The 24892-nt window shown below is 32.8% G+C and overlaps 3 protein-coding genes across 10 annotated transcripts in view; 1 reads left to right on the top strand and 2 right to left on the bottom strand.

Moving 5' to 3' along the window:
- Window positions 1-391: 391 nt before the first annotated feature.
- On the bottom strand, window positions 392-3907 carry LOC135838472 (oocyte zinc finger protein XlCOF7.1-like). Its single transcript, XM_065354112.1, has 7 exons — window positions 3636-3907; window positions 3416-3531; window positions 3197-3343; window positions 3052-3123; window positions 2851-2979; window positions 518-2773; window positions 392-445 (listed from the first exon to the last, which is right to left on the bottom strand). Exons 2-6 carry the CDS (start codon window positions 3509-3511, stop codon window positions 521-523), a joined length of 2697 nt encoding a protein of 898 aa, XP_065210184.1. The 5' UTR covers window positions 3512-3531; window positions 3636-3907; the 3' UTR covers window positions 392-445; window positions 518-520.
- Window positions 3908-4059: 152 nt separating this feature from the next.
- Window positions 4060-24892, top strand: part of WDR79 (WD repeat domain 79) — a 29971-nt gene continuing 9138 nt past the window's right edge. The window contains exons 1-9 of one of the 5 annotated variants that reach the window (XR_010557417.1): window positions 4108-4276; window positions 4408-4672; window positions 4746-4934; window positions 5022-5108; window positions 5196-5422; window positions 5508-5744; window positions 5816-5927; window positions 6009-6257; window positions 6873-6977. Coding sequence is in view for 1 of the 5 variants with exons in the window: in XM_065354121.1 (XP_065210193.1) it covers window positions 4416-4672; window positions 4746-4934; window positions 5022-5108; window positions 5196-5422; window positions 5508-5744; window positions 5816-5927; window positions 6009-6162 (1263 nt within the window). In the remaining 4 variants the exon portion in view is untranslated. Of the gene's footprint in view, window positions 4277-4407; window positions 4673-4745; window positions 4935-5021; window positions 5109-5195; window positions 5423-5507; window positions 5745-5815; window positions 5928-6008; window positions 6589-6872; window positions 6978-9874; window positions 11275-24892 lie in introns of those variants that run through there. The other 4 variants (XR_010557419.1, XR_010557418.1, XR_010557416.1 and 1 more) reach the window with 4 other exon arrangements.
- On the bottom strand, window positions 6331-23159 carry LOC135838479 (ras-related protein Rab-37-like). 4 transcript variants are annotated; one of them, XM_065354128.1, is made up of 7 exons: window positions 22851-23159; window positions 9475-9709; window positions 7936-8046; window positions 7695-7803; window positions 7500-7610; window positions 7004-7148; window positions 6331-6728 (listed from the first exon to the last, which is right to left on the bottom strand). In XM_065354128.1, exons 2-7 carry the CDS (start codon window positions 9667-9669, stop codon window positions 6620-6622), a joined length of 780 nt encoding a protein of 259 aa, XP_065210200.1. In that variant the 5' UTR covers window positions 9670-9709; window positions 22851-23159; the 3' UTR covers window positions 6331-6619. The 4 variants fall into 4 exon arrangements, with proteins under 4 accessions (XP_065210200.1, XP_065210198.1, XP_065210197.1 ...); XM_065354126.1 differs by having other exon boundaries at window positions 22961-23158; XM_065354125.1 differs by having other exon boundaries at window positions 22779-22954.

The following is a 24892-nucleotide window of genomic DNA, read 5'->3' as shown; positions in this document are numbered from 1 at the left end:
AATGTAAACAATCCAACATCTATAACAGAAATGGTTGGAAAAAAAGGAAAGAAGTACACATTCATAAAATACGAAGACTTCAACAACAATTAACATGTCTTCCAATAAAACTAATCAAAACAAAAATCTTACAAGTACATACCTAAATGCGAAAGAGTTCGAAAAGTTGACTTTTTTGAATTAAAAATTAATAAATATATGTATACATATTATGTACATTACACAGTTCAAGAAAACTAAACAATGTTTAAAACTTATGCCACAAAAAAGGCTTGAATATTCGTTTAACAATAAAAATATACGTAAAAATGTAGAATAAAATATGTACATCGACAAGTAAGTATCAGATGAAAAACCCAAGGCAGAACATCTTCTTCAAAATGACGCAAAGTTTTTCAAAAACGTACGTTGAAAATAAAACTGATCTCACTCGTTTTTCAAACACCTGTAAAAAAATCACCACATTAACGTTTTGCAAATAGGCATAAAGATTGATTAATAAAATGTAATAGCTCACCTACTACGCGTGTTTCATCTTCATATGGTTTAAATACTGGGATTCATTATCTGTATAACATCTCATACACGGAATACAAAAAAGATGAAATTTAGGATTTCGACAAATTTTGCACACTTGCGAGGGTCCTGTACTATTCGAGGATTTAGTTGATAACGTTATATTACGTTGATCATAATTTCTCTTTGAATGGCCCGATTCTCGAGAGAACTGTGTTCTCTGGCGATTTCTGTCTTGCTCCACGTAGGGTTTTTGACGCGGTTCGTAATAATTTCGATTTGACGTTCTGTGAACAACATCCCATCTTGTCGAGGACCGAGGAATCGATGTTTGTGAGAACCTACGTTTCTCATACGAAGCAGGTGTGTCCCTCGTCGAGAGTTCATTACGCGAAGAAATTTCTATTCTTTGCGGAGTAATAGATTTTAACGAAGTTTCAGGTCCATAAGTCAGGTTTTGGCCTTTTTCTGTCGAGGATTTCAGTGATGCCGTCGTTCGACTGCACGAAGCCGGTGTGATTCGCTGTTCGTTTATTTTAGATGTTTCTCTGCTCGGTGGAGTCGTAGGAATCCAACTTGAGCTATTTTCCAGGGAGGATTGCTGAGGTAGAGTTACCGAGTTGTTTTTCCATGAAATTTTCCTGTTGGAAGAATCGGCAGCTTTTTCATTGTCCATTTGTAATAGTTCAGAACGACGAAAGCGATTTTCGATCGACTGTTGATCATTTGACTTCTTCGATTCTTCTTCTGTCAATGCTGTTTGGTCTGACGAAGCGGAAGGCGCGATATTTTGACCAAGATTTTTCGTTAAATTTTCAGCGACTTTGTCAGCTAACGTATGATGAGCTATTAACTCGTGTTGATTTAAAAATTTATTATTTTGAAACACTAGCCGGCAAAACTTACATGCCATACTCCGATTAGGTGTTGAAAATTTTTCTTCGGCTACAAATTTCAATTTGATTTTTTCATCTTTTCTATTTAGTTTTCGTTGTTTTCGTATCGATGATTTCTGCTTTACAGTCGTCTTTTGTTTAATTAAATGGGATTCGAGTTCGGTATTTTTTTCCTCAATTGGTTTTACTTGAGAACATGTACCGACATGATCTTTCAAGTCGTCGATTAAAATTGCTTGATTACATTTTGTGCATAAAAAAGCATTCATGTTTGTCAGCGTTGGCATTTTATCGTGCTGTATTGGCGAAGGCGAACAACTTTCGGCGATTTTTACCGTTTGTTCGTTTTCAGTGCTGGCTGAAGGCGTAGATGAAATCGCTGAACATCTTATCACGTGGCTTTTTAAGCTTTGCAATGTTTTCAAGTTTTTTTTGCAATTTTTGCAGGAATAAATTGTCTTTCCTGCATTACATTTCACCGAATGTCTCTCCATTTGAGAGTAGGTTTCGAATCTTCTACCGCAATTTTTCAAACACGGATATTTCAAAGCCTTGCACTGGTGTTTCTCTAACACCAGTACAGACATAAACCCACGATTACACTTTCGACATTTGAGCACTTTTTTGGGTTCAACATTTTGCGTTCTATGCATATCTCTTTTATGTTTCTTCAGGAGAATTTGCTTTCCAACGTGAAACTGCTTCCTATGTTGCGATAAATCAACCCTGGAGTCGCATACTTTAAAACAGATCGAACACAATTTCTGAAAGCGTGTTAATTGTTTTTCTTCCCGTAGATGCACACAGAAGTTCCTATTGCTGATCGAGGTGAAGCCACAATCTGGACATAAATATGTCCCGTGGTGTTTTTTCATATGCCTCGACAAACTTTCCACGAATCCGAAAGTTTTATTACAAAATTTGCAGGGCTTTCTCTTCATTGGATTTTCAGCATCGGGTTCTTGTTTAATCTGTACGTTACATTCTGGTTCGTGTTCGTTGTTTTTCGTTTTCAAAATCAGCGTATTCGGTTTAATTTTGTTTTTATTCAGAGCAACTTTATGCTCGTTTTTCGAATGTTGTGCCATTATTGTTTTACTCGTAAATGTTTCGACGCAACTTTGACATTTGTAACCTATTAAGTATTTTTCGAAAATATTTTCATCTCCGCATTTCGAAACGATGTAAGATTTGAATTTATGCGAATTGGACTCCACATGTTTCATAAATTTTGGGCGATCCGCCATTTTTCTTTTGCAAATATTGCAAAAGTTCTCGCCGTTGAATCGGATTTGTGAAGCCACTTGTTCTACTTCATTTATATTGATTGATTTAATTATTTTTGAAATCAATTCTTTTTCCTGCGAATCAAAAATATGATTTATTTAGCAATCAGATCATCATATACGAATTAAATATCAGCGCCATAAATACTCACCACGTTCGTATCCGTTAAATTTTCAATTTCTGTTTGAGCTGGAGCGAGGCAAGATTTCTCTTCCACGGGCTCTTCTATTATACGATGAGCGACAGACTGTGTACGGGTAGATACATCTGCATTCTTAACCTGAGAAAGAATGACTTTGTAAGAAACAAATCATCGCACATGAAGCAAAAGTGATGCGCAATTATTACTTACATCTTTTCGTTTGACAGTTGTCTGCGGCTGAGAGATATTAGTAGATTGATTCGATACATTATCATCCGTAACCTGAGAAAGAACTAATTCGTTAAAAACAAATCGTCGTAACTATATGAAGTTGAAGTGATGCGCGATTACTTACATTTCGTTTGACGATTTTCAGCAATAGGTTTTGAACTCTATTAACTTTCTCTTTGAAATGATTTATTTCTTCACGAAAACTTATACATTTTGATATAAACTTGAAGCATTGATCGCAGATATCTCTGCTGAATATGTTGTCTTCAATCTGTACAGAGAGATTACTCATGGTGTTTTCAAAAGTAAAAAATAAATAAAAATCACACAAAGTTATACTCACTTCAATGAACAGTTCGGTCTTTATACAATGAAGTACTTCACTGTCCATCTTCTTCAAATCTTCCTCAGCCATACATAATCGGCAGTAATCGTCCATTTTACACGATTCTCGACGTTCTAAACCGAAACAATGATATTAGTGGGAACCAAAAATACAATTCAGTAGCCTGCACATTTTTCTTTTCAACCAAAGTTGATCTGAATGAATAGTTAAGTATTACCTTTTAATGACGAATATAGATTTCAAATAATCTTAAGAACATGGACCATACGAAGGAACGGATCGTTGCGACTTCATGAATGAATGTACATAAATATTGTACCTATAAGCAGTAGAAAAACAGACATACGCAACTACTGAGATGTTATCACCGCACACTACGTTTTATTTTATAAAAATTCACGAATAAGTCTATCGTTTCTCACTAATTTAAACATTTTTCAAACTGAATTACAAATATTTCTAGCTCAATTCTCGAATGCGCTTCGATTAATTTCGAACTTCGATGAACGAAATTTTAAATTTTGTCAATAAAAATATTTACATTTTATTGGATTGGTGGTTTCCGTTATTTCCGAGGGATTCCGATCCTCCAATCTTGCCAATTTTGCAACTTTGCAACCAAGTTTGCAACCATTAGCAACCATGAAAACGTGCTGATAACCTAGGTGACTGATAAGAATTTCGACGGCGACGGTGCGACGGGCGACCGGTTTTCCGGCGTGTGTTCATCGTGGTTTCCTTTTCATAATATTATTTCGGTATAGTATTAGATCTCAAGTTCCCTAGTATTTCATTTTTACTATTGAAGAAGACGAGAGTGCTCATTTCGATCATTTGGCCATTTTCTACGGTTTATTGGTAAAATTTTGATATTGCAGTGTTGAGAACTTGCGGACTCGCTGTCAAGTCATAGAACAGCGAAGCTCTTTTTTCTTTTAGGGTTTACAACCACTCAACCAATTTGATCTAATTTGTTCATCTTCACCTAGGTAATGCCATGGTTTCTGATGATCCGTCTTCCGCTACGAACGGTATGGCCAATCAAGAGAATAATATCAGTCATAGGACTCCATATTCAGAAAATTGCAACTCTTTTCCTACTTTCGAAAGACTTGAAGAGTCGAATACGAGAGAAAATTTGAGTGGAGAACTGCCGATGGAAATTATTACAAGTAATTCTCAAGATGCTTTTATTAGTGCTCCAGTATTGTGCGAAGTATATGAACACGATCAGTTCTTCAAGGGATGCAAATGGTAATAAAATAGTCACAAACTCAATATCTGCTTAAGTATGTTAGTTATATTTCTTTGTTTTCTCTATGGACAGGTCCCCAGATGATTTATCAAATAGAATTTTAACTTGCGACGGTGGAAATAAATTGAGAATATTTCATACATTTCTAAACAGAATGGATTTTGTCAGTTCGCAAATATCTGATGATTTTTGCGAACTATCGAACATCGGAAAAATCTACGATTTTGATTGGTACCCGATTGTTTCACCATCTCAATATTAGTAAGTAATTGCTTCCGTGTTACCTACAGATTTATGAAGGATGTTCATTGTTTTCGTACTAATGGTAAATTTTTGATATGTTTACAGTGTTTTAGTCGCCAGTAGTTTGGGCCCTATTCATATGTGGGATTTGCGTACCTCAAAAAGTGAAGCTTCTTACCAAATGTATAGCACGTGGGTGTATAATATTTATTTCATTGAGAAGAATGCTGTATATTATTTTTTGAACGAGGTATATACTCATTATATTTTTATTTGTAGGAAAGATGAAGCAGTTCATGCTCATTGCGTTACGAGTTCACTTGATGGGCAAGAAATATACGCAGCTACTTCAGATTACATCTTTCACTTTGATGCCAACAGACCCGGTCGAACTTACGATTTTGTCTCAACCAGATCTCATTTCAGGCGAGCTATTATATCCACGATTGCATTAAATCCGATTCGAAATTCAATGTTTGCTGTTGGAACGTACAATAATCGCATTGGTCGGTTTGTTTTCATCACAAATACATATTCCTTTATGGATTTTTCTATTTGTCAGAATTTAACATAAATTTAAATGCATTCTAGGTATATATGACGAAGCGCAATTATTATGTATGTTATATGGCCATACTAAAGGTATTACGTATTTGAAGTTCTCACCAAATGGAACATTTCTCTTCTCGGGAGTGCGGGGTGAAAAAGAAATAATTTGTTGGGATCTGCGTAATCCTGGAACAGCGTTGTATAAATTGAATCGAGCGGTTAAAACCCAACAGAGAATTTATTTCGACTTGACAGCTGACGGAAAGTACATCGTTAGTGGTAGGCTCCTGTTCTGCAATACCTATTAAATACTCGTGGTTAAAATTTTTTAATCAAAATTCTGTTTCCAGGTAGCACTAATGGTGATATTCTCGTTTGGAATACGTTGTTACCACCTGTTGATGATACTTTGGAACCTATCTGTACGTTTAAAGCGCATGAAGATTGCGCCAATGGTATCAGGTATTTATTTTACCACTATAGTTGAAGTACATAATATGTATTAATATCTGAAAGATTATTAATCGTATGCCATTTTGTTAGCATTAATAAACAAGTTCCTATAATCGCTACGGTTTCCGGTCAGTATCACGACAACGAATCGTCGCGTTTGTTTTACGATAGCGAAGACGAATACCAACCTGTTGATTACCCTAAAATCGAAAATTCGCTGAAATTATGGCATGTAAAGTGGTAGAAACTGAAGAAGATTTCCGTGTGAATATGGACTCGTGAAATTGTCACTGTTAACCAACATGACGAACTTTCGGCGGAGTGCAAGTTTGCTAAAAAGTAAGCGTTTCTTTCTTTATGAATATTCCTGGCCTACCCAATGAATAGTAATACGACATTGAAGAAAGAAATATTGAATTTTAAAAACGTAATTTTTCAATTTGTGCGCAACATTTATAACAAGCTTATAATTAATCGAGTTGATATTTTCGTATAAAACAACTAGAACAAAATATGTAATAGATAGGTAATAATGATAATACTTAAGTACATGAAGAATTTGAACTGGAAGTTGAAATTTTGGTAACTGCGGAATAGATTTCTTATTTTCACATCTGAACTTGGGCGAAATTATTTACAAAAACAGAAATAGAATAATTGAATTGGATATGATTCATGTAGTTATGCTGTCCGGGAAAATCTTAGGTACCACAGGGCACGCAGGTGTTTTTCTGTGTTTGTTCTCTAATGTAATCTTGTACTTTGAATCCGGAATTATTCGATTCTTTGCAATTTTTCGATAACAATTCTCTGAAAACAAAAACGTACGAATTTCTATATAAGTAAATCAAAATCGAATGAAGCAATCTGCATATTAAAACCTTGAATTTATTTCGAAACGATTCTTTTTCTACCTACTAAATGTTAATAACTTATAAATGTATATTATTATAGACGTCACTTTGAGGCAGGAAAACTCATCAATAATCCAGAACGAATGAATGTTTACTTTTTATCGAAATATTTCCTGTACAAGGACAAACCAAAAATAATACATAGGTACTTATTCAATTTTCATTTCTCACCTTGCTATTGCGGTAAAAGCCAGATCAACATTTAGCCCTGTTTTAGCGGAAGTTTCCATAAATGCGACATTGTATTCTTTTGCTAATTTCTCTCCATCTTCTCTACGAATAACTCTTGATGATGTTTTACAATCCGTCTTATTTCCTGAAAGATGCAATAAAATAAAATAACAATTTGTAATCAACAGTTCAAAATTGGTGGTTGATATTTTCTTTTTCTCAAAAAATTGTCCCCTCTCCTTCGCTCTCCTCCCGACCAAATCATCAATTGGTATTTTTTTCGAAAACTGAGCTTCAATATGCTTCCAACGGAAACTAACTGAATTATAAAAAAATCTCAATTTGAAAATTCGAAATTTTTACCATCTGTACTCATGTTATTTTTATGTTTGGTGGAATATACAATTGAAAAATTTTACACGAAAGGTCATTATAGTTCATAGTTAAAAGGAATGTGTTTTGTAGCATTAAAGTCTCATTTTTTTTCGTTACCTACCTAATAACATGATAACAACGTCATCTTGAGCGTACTCCTTTATTTCTCCTAGCCATGCTCGAATATTATCGAAACTGGTTTTGTTGGTGACATCGTACAGCAATAATAAAGCTAAAATCAAAATAAAAATGTCAACATCAGTTTCGTCGAAATTAAATCGGTCGGCATGAAAATTGAAAACAACAAAAATGGTACCGTGCGCGTCTCTGTAGTAAGCGTGCGTCACGCTTCGAAATCTTTCTTGCCCTGCGGTATCCCAAATTTGTAATTTCACTTTTGTTCCATCTATATCGACTACTTTGTTCTGTAATGGAAGAATACGTTGAGGGAGTATTTCTTCAGCAATATGTGTAACATGATTAGAAAAAAATTATTTGCTCGATGTGGTAGAAAGTTAGAGAGCTTGAAGCAGAATTAATTTATAACTAAATCTCACCCTATAGTCTATACCAACGGTTGATATGAAGTTACCAGATAAAAAGGTGTTATCTCGGAATTTCAGTAGTAAACACGTCTTTCCTACTCCAGAATCCCCGAGTATTACTAGCTGTAAAGTTGATACATGATTGAGATTAGTTTACAAAGGTATTAAAACGGTATCAGGAATCAGGAAATTTAGCTGTGTAAATTTCCACTTACGTCGAGAATTAAGATTTATTCGTATCCATTTATCGAGTATTTTTTAATTGTCAAAAGTTAAATTTTGAAAAATTATTTTTTAAAACTCCAATCAACTTTTATAATTAACGATCATCGTTGTTTTTAGCGTGATAAATGAACCAGCCTTTAATGGAAACCGAAAATTAGCCACGACGCTGTAATTAGTTTTATTTAAATTGAAAAAACCAACCGCAGTGATACTTTGGAAGGTTTTGTTTCTCTTTTGGCCTGCTCTTTTCCTTATGATTGAAATTATTAACATTTTAAATTTTGTATTTTTCCTTTTCTTTGAAATCTTTGCCGGATTAATTAATTAATTGATTTTCTTGGTTGGGAAGAAAGCGGAATAGATTTGAGAAGTTTGTTCATCTGTTTGTAAATTATGTTTTTTTGTTTTGTTACTTTCGTATGATAGCGTAAGATTTTTCTATTTTAAAGAATTTTATTCGATAAATTTTCCACAACGCTGTGTAAATCTTTCAAAAATTCAAAAATTTATTATCATTTGAACCCAGGAGTGTTTTTTTATATTAAGGAATAAGTACCTATCTACATTTTATTGGTGCTATAAGAACATTAAATTAACACTACAAAAAGTAGGTATTGCTTTTTCATTTAAAAAAATTCATTGAATAACAAGTCGGCTCAAATATGTATCTAGACAACAGTTTAGAAATTTTATTCGTCGCCTGAAAACTTTTATTTTATAGGTAATCGGTTAGGTAGGTATGTGGAAAAATGAAAATTGAATTTTGCGTTAACATTTCTTTTTACATGAGTAGTATCTTTGTTATCTTCTATTTTTATTCGGTTTGTTCATTTTACATGTGGGTATTTATTTTTCATACAACAAATAATATTCCTGTATTTTATTACATTTACCTTAGGTATATTTCAAAACGAGTATAAGATTTGTATGTGCTGAGATTTCAAACGTTGAGTTTTATGTTCAATTTTTACATCATTTGAAAATTTTTAATTAAAGGAACATTCTAATCGAAATAATTGCTGTACTTTATGATCTCCTTCTCTTTCCTGTTTCTATAAGACAGATGTTGTTCGATACTCAAGTCGATAAAAGCATTTTACGAGTGTAATTCTTACAGGGAAAAATGTTTATTTCTCGCACGATGGTGCATGGAAAAGTATGAAAACATAGTTATCGTAGGTATTATGTTTTTCAACAGTGTTTTGAAAATTTTTCATTTACCCAAAATTTGTTGTCTCAAGAAGAAATATTAACGCTATACATGGTCGAACCTTTTAAGAATACAAATAAGGTGAGTTTTCTTTGCGAAGGACGAAAAATATTTACCTTATAAGTTAGATCGCTCTCTGTCAAAGATCCATACATGTGAGATAGTTGGGATTTTGTTGATTTAACACTCGAATTCGATGAAATAGTTGTTCGTCTCGCGGATGATGTTCCATTTTCGGTGACCGGTCTCACGTCTTCACTTTTAGATTTTTTTGAAAATACTTTTTTGCGTTCGATTTTATTTTCCGCCATAATTCGATAATAACATTACCGCGTGTGAAAAATATATCGCCTGAAAATTATTTATGTTCAGAAATAGTCAGCTAAATAAATTATGTGTATTTAATGATTTTTTTCCTCAATAAGTCGGTATAAAATAGCAATGATAAACCGGTTTTCAGGGTTGCGCAATCTTATCGAGAGATGGTAAATTTACATGGTTGGTGATTTTTTGTAGATGCTCGCTAGATCATCGTGATCGGGAACCTGTTGATACTGGAGATCGTTTCAAAGGGAGAATTATGTTTTTTGCTTAATGGACTACCTATGTACGTTGTACGGTGGTATGAGGAAGACTGCGAATTATCACGTGTGTTGTGTATTTAATGTACCTACTACCTAGGACTACCCACTAGATCACGAGGACGAGTATTTTTACGTACCAACTGCAGTACTGCAGTATAGGCGTAGATGAGATGCTCTTGAGATCTTGTTCTTTGCGTGTTTTGGAAACTGAAGGAGCTACGCTTGAAATTTTAAAAAATTGAATTTTAATTTTCAGAGCAATCCAAACGAATACTAATCTTGTTTTGCAAAATGATCTTCCTTTGAAAAAAAAATTTGCGAGAGTGTAAAATGACTGAAAATAAAGATCGATTCGCTGTAAACATTTTTGTGCACACGGCTCCTTCAGTTTCGGAGATGGATGATCTTATTGTAGAACCTTAATCTTGTTCGCCAGCATGTTACACAACTTCATTTTCATAACTACGAAAAAATTTGAGAGTTTGGCCCCTACAATTCTCAAAGTACGTAGACACATTTCAGGAAACTGGATGTGAGGTCGATGTATGTTACTCCTTCGAGTAAATTATGAAAACTGTGTCGTCTCGATGGGTGGTGTAGGTACACTTTTGACAGTTACCTATAGTTGAAGTTGGGAAAATAGGGATTTAGTAGTTGTAATTTGGTATACGTCAGTCAGTTACCTATATAAATTCGTAAAAGTACCTAATGGCTTTTCTTTTTAGAAAACACTGAAACAAAATGTAGTAAACTTATACCTACTGAAATTTTGCAGTCAGGTTGTAAAATTTATAGATTTTCAGTTATAAAATTTAAACATTCTTTCCTCCTTCCTCTACTCAGGTAACTTCGAAGGAATATATTGCCCAATACAGTCGTTGAAACTTGAGAGGTCAGGCTCAGGTCGAACGAGGATTGTTCGGCAGATAATCCTCTTCTTATGGAAGAAATTGATTAATTGGAAAAATTTCATACTTGGTAACACCTTTTTTAAGGAAAATATTGGAAAAGTTGCGTCTGATTGACAATTGAGTAGCCGAGAAAATTGGAAAATTTTATTCATTAAAAATTTGAACTTTCGATAAAGAAAGATGGATCGTGAAAAAAGTGTCTGATTAATTTTATGTGAAAAAATAAAATTTATTTTAATGAAAAAAAAAATTATAAAAATTGATGATTGACGTATTTTAATCAATAAGTATTTATGTTTTTCTTTTGGTGAAGTAAATTACAGAAAGCAACCATTAGAACCTTCCAAAGTTTCAGATTTTTCTGAATTAATGTCCTAAAATCATAACGAGGATTAAAAGTTTTTTTCATAATTTAGTTTTAGCTTCATTACCACATTAGAAAAAAAATTATTAATAACGGAGATTTTATTTTATAACACAAAGATTATAGTATCGTCTAGATTAAAATATCAACTTTGGTCTTCCCTTTTAACTGACATGCACGGTGTACCCAAAATACACATTTACTTTAAAATAATGCGTTAAATTTCAAATGAGGTACCTATACATTTTCATTGTAGGTATGATCTCATATTGAAAAAAATTGCTTTTTTCTTCGCAAATTGAAATTTTGAAATGCTTTCGCCCTCGCTCTTTTTTTTCTAAAACAAGATGAAATGTTGGATTTTCGATCAGCTCAGCCGCCGCCACCGAAACTATCTACAGACCTCTTGTACAACGACGTTGCGTTATATGAAAATTAATATTTTTCAATTAAACTACCGCGCTCATTTTAATAGAAAAAGCTCCATGTACGCATTAACTACATAAAAGAATATAACGAAAAAGAACTTGTAATAATTTCATGTTCACGTTGGTTCATCGTATGTGATAATTTTGACGTAATTTGGACCACATTGTTATTTTTCTTTGAACCTAAATAAACTTTCGTTTTCCTTTTCATTCACTATTCACTGCTCACTTTTTAACACAAATAAAAAAGAAGCACGTTTCACCGAATATCTCTCAAATTGTCGCATTCGTAAAAATAAACATCAATATATTATTTTTGTTAAACCGCAATAACGAAAAAATAAAATTAAAAAAAAAAGTAAAAAGATTAATTCCCAGTAAAACGTAATCGAATTCCGGCTAATTTAATTACGTTTCTACGCAAAAACCTTGTTCATCGGGGTTTAATTTTAATCAATTTTTCCGTACACGTGGGTGTGCCAAATTGTTAGACAGAATGGCACCTGTATCACTAATCCGTGAGCTTGCGACGACGCTTCGTTTATCGCCAAGTATTATATTTAATTTGCCTTAATTATGGTAGAATTTGTGGCAAGTAATTGACTTTTAAAGGTATTGCGACGGCCGAAAATTAAACCTGGCTCAAAATTAAAGTATTAGATTATGTTATTAAAATTTTACGCGGCGTCTTGAGAAAAAAAAATGAAGAAATTTGTAGTCGAGTCAGTTTTGATACATCTAAGAATGTAGGACTTGATCGTTATACAGGGTGCTTCATAAGAGGCTATAATAGGTAATAGGTATCTTTACATTCTCAAGTGTAAGTATGTAAGTACTTATGTTTGCCTATCCCTGAAGTTGAAGGAGCAAAGGCATGTCCATAACTAGGCTTTTGACTAGAGTTCGGCTCTATTAACAACTTTTTCAATATTAAACATTTCAGCATAAGAGGGTTCTAGGTATTCACCCACAATACATATGATTGAATTCTTGGAGTAGACAAACATACGAACTTGCGCTATGAGGATGAATCTCCTATTCAGTCATTTAAAAATGGTCATTTATTTTGGAACACCCTGTACACGTGAAAAAAAGTATAAAAGCTTAGAATTGATAGTAGAAAATCTATGTATCTTCAAAAAAATATCTCGTAATAATTAATTCAACACAAAGAAGTTTAATTGAAATTTTAAAAAAAAATCAATTTTTCGAGTGAAAATATAGGTACCTACTTAATAAGTGAATGAATGAAATTGTTTTTATGTTACCTATTATGAATTAAGGTCAAGCGCGTTCTTTTCAACAACAAAAATGAAACCAGGTACCTCGAAAAGTTTCGAATACAGCTATCAGCTTCACATAATCTATTCATTAGATACTCTTAAGCACTTTGTTCATTAGTATAACTTTAAAATTTTACGGATTTCTTTCCAATTTTATCGTTGTACGCGTACGCAATGGACCTAGTTGGCTACTGAAAATTGAAAAAACTCAAAAAGAAACCCTACAAGTTTGTTTTTTTCATTGCTAAGAGGCAAAATCTTTTATAAATACGAACACTTATTAGATTTCGTAAAGAACTATTGTAGTAACGAATCAGACGGTAGCGGAGGATGGTGAAAATATTACCAAAAATATACCTAACACACAAAAGGTAAAAGCGCCATATGAAAAGGCTATTCTGGCAATTCGATCGTGATATACCTAATGATTAAAAAAAAGAAAAGAATAGAAAGAATGGAAAAGAAAAGAAATCGAATATGGAACTTGCGTGAGTTTAATAAATTTTTAAGAAGCCGAGAAATGGAAAAGAATGTTTTTTCTTCTGGCCATTGAAAATAATTGGTACGTTTTTATTTTGCGAAGTGTTTGAATCTGGCTATTTGTGGTTATATAAAAAAATATTAAATTAAAATGTCGATGAAAAAGAACAATGGTGATGAACAATGGTCTAAAAAAAGAAAATTTTGAAATACGTAGGTACATAATTAGCTGTCTGCTTAATACCATTTCATTATTTTAAAAAAAAATCCCACGTTGTAATTAATTCAAAATTGTATGTACGTGTAAAGTTCATGTAACTTATCCAATTAAGAAGAGGGAGGGAGGAAGTGACTACATTTTTATACTTTTGAAAATTTAGGTATCCATTTCAAGCAGATTCTGAATCACATTTAAAATGTTGTGCTGTGAATAGGTTACTATCGTTTATATTCTTAAGAATTTGAAAAAAAATCCTCTACTAGGTACCTAGCTGATTAAATGAATAGACTTTTTGAAAGGTCAACTCTTCATTTGGCCTGCTTCTCTTTTTATATTATTCGATGTACGTGCTACTTGATCAAACCAACACCATGTTTCAAATTCAAAAATGAAGTGAAAATTTTTTGAGACGAGCTAAAAACGTTCTGGAACGAAATTAGTCGTTCTCTTGATATGGAAAGCTTTTGGTAAATTAAAAAAAAAATGATAAATGAAAAAATTCTCTCAGATGTAGGTATGTGTACAAAATTTTAAACAACGAAAATTTGATGCCATCATCGAAAAAAAATTGCACGTGACTACAAAAAAGGAAAATGAAGTGTGCTTTTTCATTTTATTTTCTCTTTCTATTTAAAAGAAGCCAACATGTAGCTCAAAATAGATGCTTACCTATAACACTTTGAGAATTTACAGAGCGAATTTCTTTATTCAACAGGTTGTAATTCTGATTTTTAGAATTTGGTTAAAAATTATTGTTCAGTTGATTTTAAATTTTGAAGACGGATAACTTCGCTATAAAAATGTGTTGTCGATGGGATCGAAAAATTGAAGATTAATTCGTATAAGTTGATCTTTTCGAGTCTGTTTTTACTTTAAAAATTTGATCTCCATTCCGAATTTCTAATTAACGAATAACTTGTTCTCGTTTGATTTGAAACTGCCAACGTCAAAAATGAATTCGAATAAGGCCAACACCGTATTCGTTATTTTTACTCTTTCTCTCGCGGTTTTATCAAAACAGGTAAGCTCTGTAAACTCATTTTGTTGAAAAAATGCATAACGCGTTAATGAATGTTAATGGAGGTTATTTAATTTATGTATCAATCCGATTAAAATTTCAAAAACGGTACAGGTGTAGGAGAAATGCTATGAAAAGATACTTTTAAAAAGCTGGAAATTATTTTTAAAATGGAAGACAATTAGAAGCGAAACGTGAGTAGGGTGGATTTTTCGTATTATCGAGGAACCGGGCGAAATTAACACTATGTATAATTAATTCGAGGTGTAGTTCGGCTGTAAAATTTGTAGTTTGAATAAGCCCTTTGAGAATCTGACGGCTTGAATGTTGAGCCACTTTCTCTTTATGTTGTGTACTTACGACTATCTAGTGAAAAATTGACAACAAATATTTCAGTAACGGTTGCATAGGCTTTTCTACGATTTAAAATTTTTCCTCGTTTCATTATGTGCCTATGTTTTCAGATAACTAGGGTAATTAAAACGTACATATTTCGAATGAAATTTATTTATTGAATGTTGGGCTTAGTTCTGAAATTTCCATCTAAACAATTTCCAGAACTAGTGTTATTTGTTCATCGCAATTATTGTACAGTACAAGGTGTCCCATTTTAATCTACAGTTGGCTTTTATTCCTTGATTCGACTCTTAGGCAACTCATCTTGAGTGTGCCTATTTTTAATTTGAAATAATATATTATGACAGGCGTTCAATAGGACATATTTTATTTATGTAGTTTTGATGATGGTGTGATAACCTCTCCATAACTTTCGGGTACCATTTACACCTGTAACGTTTCCTTAACATTTTATAATTGGTTAATAGCCAGTTCTGGATATGATAATGATATTCTCTAATTCAAGGTGTAAAGCTGGAATTAAAATTTGAAATGTTTCAAAAATTACTCAGTTTAGGTCCAGTTTGATTCATTTAAACGTATCGACTTGTTTTCGGCACCTCAAAAAAATTGTTTGCACGTAGCATGAGAGTAATTTCTCATTGATGTGCTATTGAAAATGTAATGAAATATATAACATCATCATTGTGTTTTCATTCAACATTCCCAAGCCCTTGGGAAAAAAAGCTGAAAGCAAAAACCAATACCTACCAATATAAATGTGGAATCTGTTCCACATCTTTGCGTGGGTAAATTTTAGAAAAAACATGAAGAAACGTAAGTCTTCAAATACGTATTTCATCCATTATTGATTTGTGCAGATAGATATCATCACAAAATGAACCGACTTTGATGTAGGAAGTCCAGCAGACGTATATATGTATTCGACAAAAAAATACTTTGAAATAAGTACCTGTACCTACCTACTCGTTTTTTTGAAAAAGAAAATGTGTATGTTGATCAGTATGCCCTTGCTCTTTATAACGCGTCAAAACATTTCGTAACGTAGTAGCTTCTAATTCAAAATTTAAAAATTTTGAAATATTAAAAATTATTAATATTTTATTCAAAAGGCCATCTCAATTTTCTAGCTCGTGCTAAATTGTCTTTTTTTGGATCGTTATAAGCTGTGTAGTTTGAACTTTTAAAAATTTCGAGCGTTAAAAAATATGAATTTTTGAAAGCGTTTGCTTTTTTTCAAATTAAAATTCCTAGAAAACTGTTCAAATTTGAATTAGAAATTAAAAAATTAAACTTCTCAGATTAAGAGAGATTTTGTTTCACTTTTCAAGTTACGAGTATAAAATTTGTTAGTCATATCGTGAAAGAAAATTCTAAGGAGATTCAACGCCTTTTTTTAAACATATTCAAAATTTCATAGTTTAATGTCGTGATAAAGAAATTCTCAGAGCATCATTTAAAAGTCTGAAAAAATTACAGTTTGTTGTGTTCAATTTATGTAGATAATGTTGAATCAGCTCAGAAACCCAAAATTTTTTGCCACTTTTTTACTGTGCCTGTTTTTATTTCTCTTCAATCCATCTTCAACTTCAAGAGAAATAAACCACCCTTCGTGTTTTACTTGAGGAAGAGGGGATGTGGTGTCCACATGATATGTGGGCATTTTTGCACATCTGTATAATTATTTTCTTTGATTACTAACATAAAACAGTGAGAGCATTCCATATCCTACATTATTACAAGATAAATGTGCGAGAAATAGTGCGTTTTGTTTGATTATAAAGCAGAAGAGTCGATTGATTTGATGTTTATTTGCTGTACCATTAAACAAAAGAAAGAACGAACTTGCTGAAGTGGAAGTCTATAGTGTATGATGGATTTCATTACGCAACAAATCACTCTCGAGTATTTTCTGAATTGAGTAGGTAGAAATTTCATTTAGCACGAACTAAATATAATTCTCTTTTATTTAAAATAACATTTTAATCAGAGTTATCTTACAAAATGTACAATCATCTGGAGTATTTTTCGTTTTAAAACTTTAAATTAATTTTTCGCCGAAAAAAAGATAGGTATGAGCCAAGTTCAAGCGAACTGTTCAATTGGTATAGGTAAATTAGGTATCTAGATAGGTTGGTTGGTATGTAAGTATATAATGTGTATAGAGATACGTTAGTGGATAGGTTAGATAAGCAAGCTATAGAGAAAATGGCGGGAATGGTGAATTTTTACGAACACAAAAAGTTAGCTAAAAAGTTGTTCTTTTGTGCTGGGGAAAAAATCGAACGAATACCTACTCGTTATTTAAATATAGTGTAGTATTTGTTCGCAACAAAATTAAGTTACGAAGAGAGAATTTATAAGAATGAATTTTATCCTACACTAATCCATCTTGTTTATCGAAAAGAACTTCTGGTGTATACGGTAATGGCGAAATAACGTATAGAAAGAAGCTATCTGTGAAGAATTTCAACATAACCCACATCAAAAAACAGTCAAAGAGAAAAAACTCCCAACACCTACGCATCACCGAGGGATAAACTTTCTTCAATTTGTATTTTTGACAAGTTATGCACGTATATAAGGCTATTCATTTGTTTCGAGGTAATTTCTTAACATCTGTTTTAATAATTTGAAATTTAGTTTCGTTTTCGTTTATGAACCTTTACTTTGCAAAATACAATACATATACCCTATACCGTATACCGTTGAATTACAAAACGATAGAAGAAAAAGATGGAACGAACGATTAAGTAATAATTTTGCGGAGGCGCCTTCTACGTATAGTTATCATTCTGATCTCAATTATTTTCAAATTTATTCCACCGTTAATTGACAATTTATCCCAAGTGATATAACTTCGTATTTTTTGACCTCTTTCTGTTTCTCTCAAAAATAAATGCTGTGGTTTGGTATATCTATAGATAACCAAACGACGAACGATTTGAGAAAATTTGTATATTTTTCAATCTCGCTACTTTGAAACTTTATCGGCGAACATATTTCGATATTCAATTTGAAATTATTTTCCAATTTGTTCGTATAAATATTGATTCGGGTAACAAAATTAAAATATTGAGAAAACTTGTCTTATGCTTGTTTCTTAAAGCATGGTACTTGAACGAAATATGGTACGTGATATTTCGATATTTGATTTCCAATTATGGTATACTTACTTGGGTGTATAAGCTATTAATATCAGGCGCATAATAAATTAGCATAAAATTTTGCAATAATAACGCAAAATGGTTAACTTTAACTTACGGCTCGTTGAGTGCTTCCTCATTTTAAAAATATTTACTTTACCGTTTAAGTTTCAATAAGAAATATTAAAGGTTTATAACGAAAAGTTACCCGATATGACTTTCAACGTTTTTGGTAAATGTTTTTGTTTTTTTAAGGAATATAATATTTTGCCACGTAATTTTGAGGATATTTTTATAGCTTAAATTTTTAGTCAAAAAATAAAGCTTTTAGGATTTAGGAATAAAGATGAATGTTATTATTCGAGCCTCTGCCAGTTAACAAATAGGTTTCATGTTTTGTCACGATCACGTAGGAAATATTGTATTTTGTGTAGTCGAATGCAAAATGTTTGAACTTGAACTTGACAATACCTACCTAATATTTGGAGAGGGCGGAAAGGAATGGTGGTAGGCATATTTTTATGAAAAGACAATGAAAAATGATTACCACTGACTGGAATGGAACTTAGTTCATCGCCGGTGTACGATAGGATAACTTTTCCCCTGTATTTGGTTTTTATGAAATTTGCTCAAGTTAACAGAATTGGAAGGGTCATGTTGAAAATTATTGAAAATTTCTTTTGAATTTAAAACTGAAAAATTTATCTATAAATAGGTAGAGGTACCTGCTTACTTATTTACTAGAATATTCTGGTGAGACACTTGTAATTTTATTGCTTGTAGCTTCCTTATGACTGAGGTAGGCCATTGTGTTACAAAACAGAACCTTTTTTGTTCGTTTTCCATGGTTATGCTAGAACTGATGTTCAAAACCCAGAACATTCATTTTTTCCCCTTCAAATGTTTTTTGGAGGGGGGAATTTCAACTGCCTTCAAGTCCTCTATGTTTCCGAAGTAGACTATCTTGAATTAGAAAAAAACTGAACCTTTCTGTTTGTCTTTAAAATTTGCACCTAGTTTCATTGTTGAAACTTTTATTTTTTTTTAGTTTATTAATAGCAGATACGAAATTCACAAAAAATGTGGTTTCAAGAGACGATTTCTGCACTATTGAGTGTGCCAATTTTGAAAAATCAAGTTGGCTTTTTCGTAAGGGTAATTTTGAAATTACTTGAGACTCTGGAAAGTTGAATTAGTTTTGTTGATTATATTAACAAGATTGCGTCGTTTTACTTGAAATGATTCATAAATCCAAGTGTAATAATTGAATGTTGGAAAAATGGCTAAATGAGCTGAAAATTGATATGAGATATCTTCAGATGTTTTTATGGTTTTCAAATTTTTATGTATGTACCTCTACCTACTATACCTAATTTCGTTGGCGTGCTTTTAATCGTTAAAAAATTATTCTCAATATTTTTTATCGTGTCTGAAATTTTAAAAATTTGGTTATATGTAGTTAGGTAAATCAAGTATGTACGAGATCTCCCCGGACAGTTGAATAGTGAATACCTTTACCTATAAAGCACTTGATATTAAAATCTCTGTGAATCGTCAGACAATAGTAATTTTCTCATGACAGAGGATAAAGTGAAATTAATTTATCATGAGGGCAAGGAAGTGAAACTGAATTTTTCTGCTCGAATTTCAGTTTACTCAATTTTCTTCAACCTTTTTCATCTAATGAGCAATTCACATAAACTTTTCCGCCAAAAAAAACATATGTACGTTTGAGAATTTTTCTCGTAGCTAGAACACCATTTATTTTACCTTTACCTAATACCTACGTAGGTAATAGGTATATAACACTAGGCAACAATTTTTGACCTTTTTTTTGTGTTCGGGTTGAAAATGGGCTTAATCGATAGTTTAGACCCTAAAACAAAAAACAGAGTGGGGTTTTTCAATTTGAGTTGTTTTTGTAGTCAGGAGAGATGATCAAAGTTGCAAAAATGGCCGTTTTTGCCCTATTTCACGAGTTTGTGGAGACATCAGTATTATGTTTCAAAAAAAACCAAGGTCATATTCGGATTCTACGCACTTTTTTAAGTAAACAATTTCACCGGATTTTTGATTTTCGAAGTTTCAAGCGCATACGGAAGATTTTTGTTTATAACATATTTTAAAACTCGGAGCGCGCGACGCTGGCGTTACTCCACCACGTACTCGTGGCTCGGAACCGTGTTCGCGCGGGCGAGGCTCTCACTCCGAGTTTTAAGATATGTTACAAACAAAAATCTTCCGTATGCGCTTGAAACTTCGAAAATAAAAAATCCGGTGAAATTGTTTACTTAAAAAAGTGCGTAGAATCCGAATATGACCTTGGTTTTTTTTGAAACATAATACTGATGTCTCCACGAACTCGTGAAATAGGGCAAAAACGGCCATTTTTGCAACTTTGATCATCTCTCCTGACTACAAAAACAACTCAAATTGAAAAACCCCACTCTGTTTTTTGTTTTAGGGTCTAAACTATCGATTAAGCCCATTTTCAACCCGAACACAAATATGCCGTTGCCTAGTGTAATCTATCAGCCATAAAATTGATCAGTTTTACATTTCCTTTCGAATTTTGAAAAATTGGCAGTCTTAGTGGTGACAAAATGAGCTCAAATGAAGCTGCCGAAAATTTCTGAATTCCGATCTGTACTAAGGCTATCTGAGTTTTCAAAATTTCACAAAAAGGTCATTTTTGATATCTTTTCACCCCCCTCCTTAGTTCTAAGTTTAAATCATATTTGGATTAAAAGTAAGTAAAATTTACCTCACATTGGTCGGGAAAAGAAAAAGAGCTGAAAAACTGCATTTAGTGGTTCCAGAAATATGTGTAGACTTACAATTCACCCAAATATGTATAGGTAGGTCTAGGTACATAATATGTACATCAAAGTTTCAATATATGGAGCAGTTTCTTCAAGTTTTCGCCTGCTTTAACTTTTCTGAAGGCTGAAGGGTGGTTTTTATTTATTTTAAATTAGATTACGATTTTAAAAGTTGAAAAAAAAACTATCAAAAAGAGCTATTTTTTTTTAAAATTATGAATCCGCCGACCATACAGCTATTACAAGGATTGAAGGTTTTCAAACTTCGAAAAAATTACGTAGAAGAACCAACTCCGGCCACTGATTAGATCATGAAAAATGTTCAAACAATTCCTCATATTGCGTTTGCGAAATTCGGGTGGACAATGTTTTTTCCCACTTTTTCAGGAACCAAATTCATATTCGTAGCTTTTTTTTCTGTGTTCAACAATTAATTTGTAACAATTTCGATTCGACGATTCTCCTCTCATAGGTATTTTTCAAATAATTATAGTTAATCTATAACTAGTGAAACTAGTGAAATCAATCGAACAAAACAACAACAAAATCGCTTTTCATTCCCATCTGTTGAGTTTTCAATCCTATTCCCTTCTCCTAAGTATACGTATGTTATGTATGTAGGATTTGAAAGTTTGATTTTTTTTGGAAACCAAGTAATTGTGAAAGGGGCGAAGAGAGAGGGGAGTCATTCTAAAGTTTCGTTTCATTGTTTCATGTTATCGGAAATTTCATTTTAATCGATTTGATAGGCATGTCTGATATTCTCTCACTCTCCCCCGTACTTACTTATGAATATTTCAATCTGAACCATATCAACGAAATTTTGCTGAACTTTGATTTTATTTCGAGACGATGTCGCGATAAGTAACCACTTTTGCATGTTCAAGGTAAATTTTCAAAGAATATGGGTATGTAAGTACAAACGACTGAGAATTAGTAATTGACAAATAAGTGGTGAACGTGTCCCAATTTTGACGTTATGGTCAAAATGACTACAAAATTCATGTAGGAATTTAAGTCAGTATAATTTACGAGTAAATAACAAAAAAAATACTATATACTAGAGTACGAATTGTTTTTGTAAATTCATGCTGTGGAAATTTCTCTCGGTGATGGTGCTTTTCCTCGCAAGAATGTGCCACCTCTGTTCAAATTTTTAAAAATTATCCATTTTCTACCATTGTGATTTTGTTGAAAAATTATCTCGTAAATTCGATTAAGAAGCTCGATTTAACACGTTTCACGTTAAATCGATAAATTTTTATATTCTTATTAAAGATAATCTCGTTTCATCCAGCGAATGATGATCTTATAGCCATTGGAAAAATAAACAATAATTCTCTCAAGAAACCGAGTTCATTCGAGACTTGAGAAACAACCTTTTGGTTGCGTGGAAAAGATGATGATGTTCTTGTGTTTATTTATGGCTTATCTATCGGTGTTTTTGTGAAATATGGGGCGATTTTGAAAAATGTTCGTGCGATAAACAACTTCTAAAGATACTTACACTCGAAAAACAGTTTATTATATACGAACGATAGATAGTTATAGGTCGTGTAAGTCTATATGAAAAGGTTATTTAATTACGTACCTATCCAGTTTGCTGAAAAATTAATCGATAAGTTGTCAAATTTAATATTTAGGTAGGAAAAATACGATAATACACAGCAAAGTAGAACGTCTATTCGGCCTATTCATAATGATCGCTGATCGCGCAACCCCGCACGAAAGAATTTAATAGAGAAAAAAATTATTGTAAAAATATAGGTAAAAATAGTTGATATGTAAATAAAAATTTAATACGCACTCGATGCGCTTTAAATGATGTAAGTCTGAAAAATATGACGCACTTTTTCAAACTTGTTTATGCTATACATACTTAAAGCGTTGCAGAAAAAAAGTGTACGAAATAATCACGTATCAGGCGACGATTTGCGGAAACATCACGATGACGGGTTCTACGTATACGAACAATGAAAATTAACTCACCTGCGATGTGACAGAGAGAGATAGGACTATACGAGTAAATGGGAAAAATTGAGCACGGGTGAATGTGAAGCCTGAAGCCGGTCCGTTTGAAACGGTTGTGCTTTCTCCCGCGTAAAGTACGAATTACGTCGAACGCTAGACCGAACTTTTCCGAAGAATAACAACTGTCAGAGAATATAGCGTCGATGACGAAAACATTCAGATTTGGAAGCTCGAGCTTTGGCGGCGCTACATCTCCATAGTAACTCGTCGCGAGACGAAGGGCGCAGGGGGGCCAAATGTGCAGGTATCGTATTAACGAAACACTTGTAACGTCGTCCTGCCCGATCCCTCATTAACGCAACCCACATGTAGGTAACATTTGTACACTTAAACAAACAACTATCAAGTACCGAAACGCTGTTGGTTTGTCTGTTTTTGTTTTTTTTTCCTTTTTATTTTTTTTATATTTTTTATTATTTTTTTTTGTACTCGACTAGGTAGGTACGTTACGTTCTAAACGGTATCTAATATGAGTTTTCGACGACCGGATATATAATTTCATAGGTATAATATCATATCTGGTGTATATATTTCAAGTATCGTGTCAATTACTGATGAAAGAGTAGCGTATTTATACGACTGCTGTACGAGTATGAATGAGTATTTGATTTGCATAGGCTACGTAGTCGTTTTTTTGAGGTATTCGTACATGAGTACTTGTTGCGCTGTTCAGAGCATCGTTTCCCATTCATTTTTTTTTTTAATGATTCCCTTTCCTTATTCACTTCACCCTCGAAAATTTTGACCATGAACTGTAAGCTCATTTTGGAAAAAGACAAAAAAATTAATTCACGAAACCCTTTGGCTTAAAGACCCCCTAGACTACGTCTTGGAAAGAATTCCCAAAATCAATATTTGGATCACCTCTTGCACGCACCATCCTAATGTTTTTTTTTTGAGCGGAACGTGGGATTTCCAAAATTTCATGCCAATAAATTAATATTAACACGAGACGCAGCGGTCGTTTTGAAAAATATGAACGTAGCGTGTACGAGCTTAGTATAATACTTCCCACGGTGGCCCGGTGAGAAATGCTATGGATTTTCACGCGGTCGGATCTACGAATTACTATACGTTATGAGTGATCCGTTAAACTGAACAAATTTTGCTTAAATGTACGGGACATCCGTTACAATAAACAATATACAAATATGTTTAAAGCCTAAATTTCATTTTCCAAATTGACTAAAAAGAAGGTGGTAGCAATTGAATAGGTAGTTGTTTTAAAACAGACTACGTATGTAATCGTGAAATCTTGTTAGAGGTATCTTGGCGATTACTTCTGATGTTCTAACTAAGTTTTAAAAAGTAGGTCTATTTTACATAATGCAAATTTTGAAATCTCCACTTCTCTAGGAAATATTTTTCAAAAAATCGACTCTAAATTTTGTACCCATCGGTATACGGTCGGTATAATACTGTATAATCTGATTTATTGTGTTTTTTTCTTTAAGAAACGCGAATTTACAGAACCCAGGAGCTGTTCGAAGAATGATGCTCTCGAAACTTTTTAAAGCGATCTGGAGGCGAGACTAGCGTTTTACGCCGGAAATGATAGGGAGTAGCGAAGCTTAAGAAAATTGAATTTCCAATCGTTTGAATTCTATTGGTTTTTTGTTTTTCGTTTTCAGAAAGCTTTATTTTTGAAATATTTTAAATGTACGGACAAATTTTGAAATTTGCCAATTTTAATTTGACTCAGGTGCCCTAAAGACATTTTCTACATTATTAGATAACTTTTTTTTTTTTAAAGTAAAAAAGTCTGAACACATGGATTTTGTTTAGTCGTATGTTTCTGGTTGGGACATGCAGCTTCCCTTTCAATGCGTGGTTTTGATCCCGAATATACCAACCCGTCAAATTTCAAAATAGGCCATCGTGGGTAGTTGT

This window comes from Planococcus citri, chromosome 3 (assembly GCF_950023065.1).
Source record: "Planococcus citri chromosome 3, ihPlaCitr1.1, whole genome shotgun sequence".
NCBI classification, from domain to species: Eukaryota; Metazoa; Arthropoda; class Insecta; order Hemiptera; family Pseudococcidae; genus Planococcus; species Planococcus citri.
This window is presented reverse-complemented; position numbering and strand designations above follow the sequence as displayed.

What these genes read in the sequence shown, in the direction of transcription:
- LOC135838472 (XM_065354112.1), bottom strand. Translation starts at nt 3,511, where the DNA reads ATGGACGATTACTGCCGATTATGTATGGCTGAGGAAGATTTGAAGAAG. An exon ending in AGACCGAACTGTTCATTGAA is followed by an intron (nt 3,344 to 3,415) that starts GTGAGTATAACT and finishes CTCTCTGTACAG; the next exon opens with ATTGAAGACAACATATTCAG. An exon ending in TGAAAATCGTCAAACGAAAT is followed by an intron (nt 3,124 to 3,196) that starts GTAAGTAATCGC and finishes GTTCTTTCTCAG; the next exon opens with GTTACGGATGATAATGTATC.
- LOC135838479 (XM_065354128.1), bottom strand. Translation starts at nt 9,669, where the DNA reads ATGGCGGAAAATAAAATCGAACGCAAAAAAGTATTTTCAAAAAAATCT. An exon ending in AGAGCGATCTAACTTATAAG is followed by an intron (nt 8,047 to 9,474) that starts GTAAATATTTTT and finishes TCAACTTTACAG; the next exon opens with CTAGTAATACTCGGGGATTC. An exon ending in CGTTGTTATCATGTTATTAG is followed by an intron (nt 7,149 to 7,499) that starts GTAGGTAACGAA and finishes TGCATCTTTCAG; the next exon opens with GAAATAAGACGGATTGTAAA.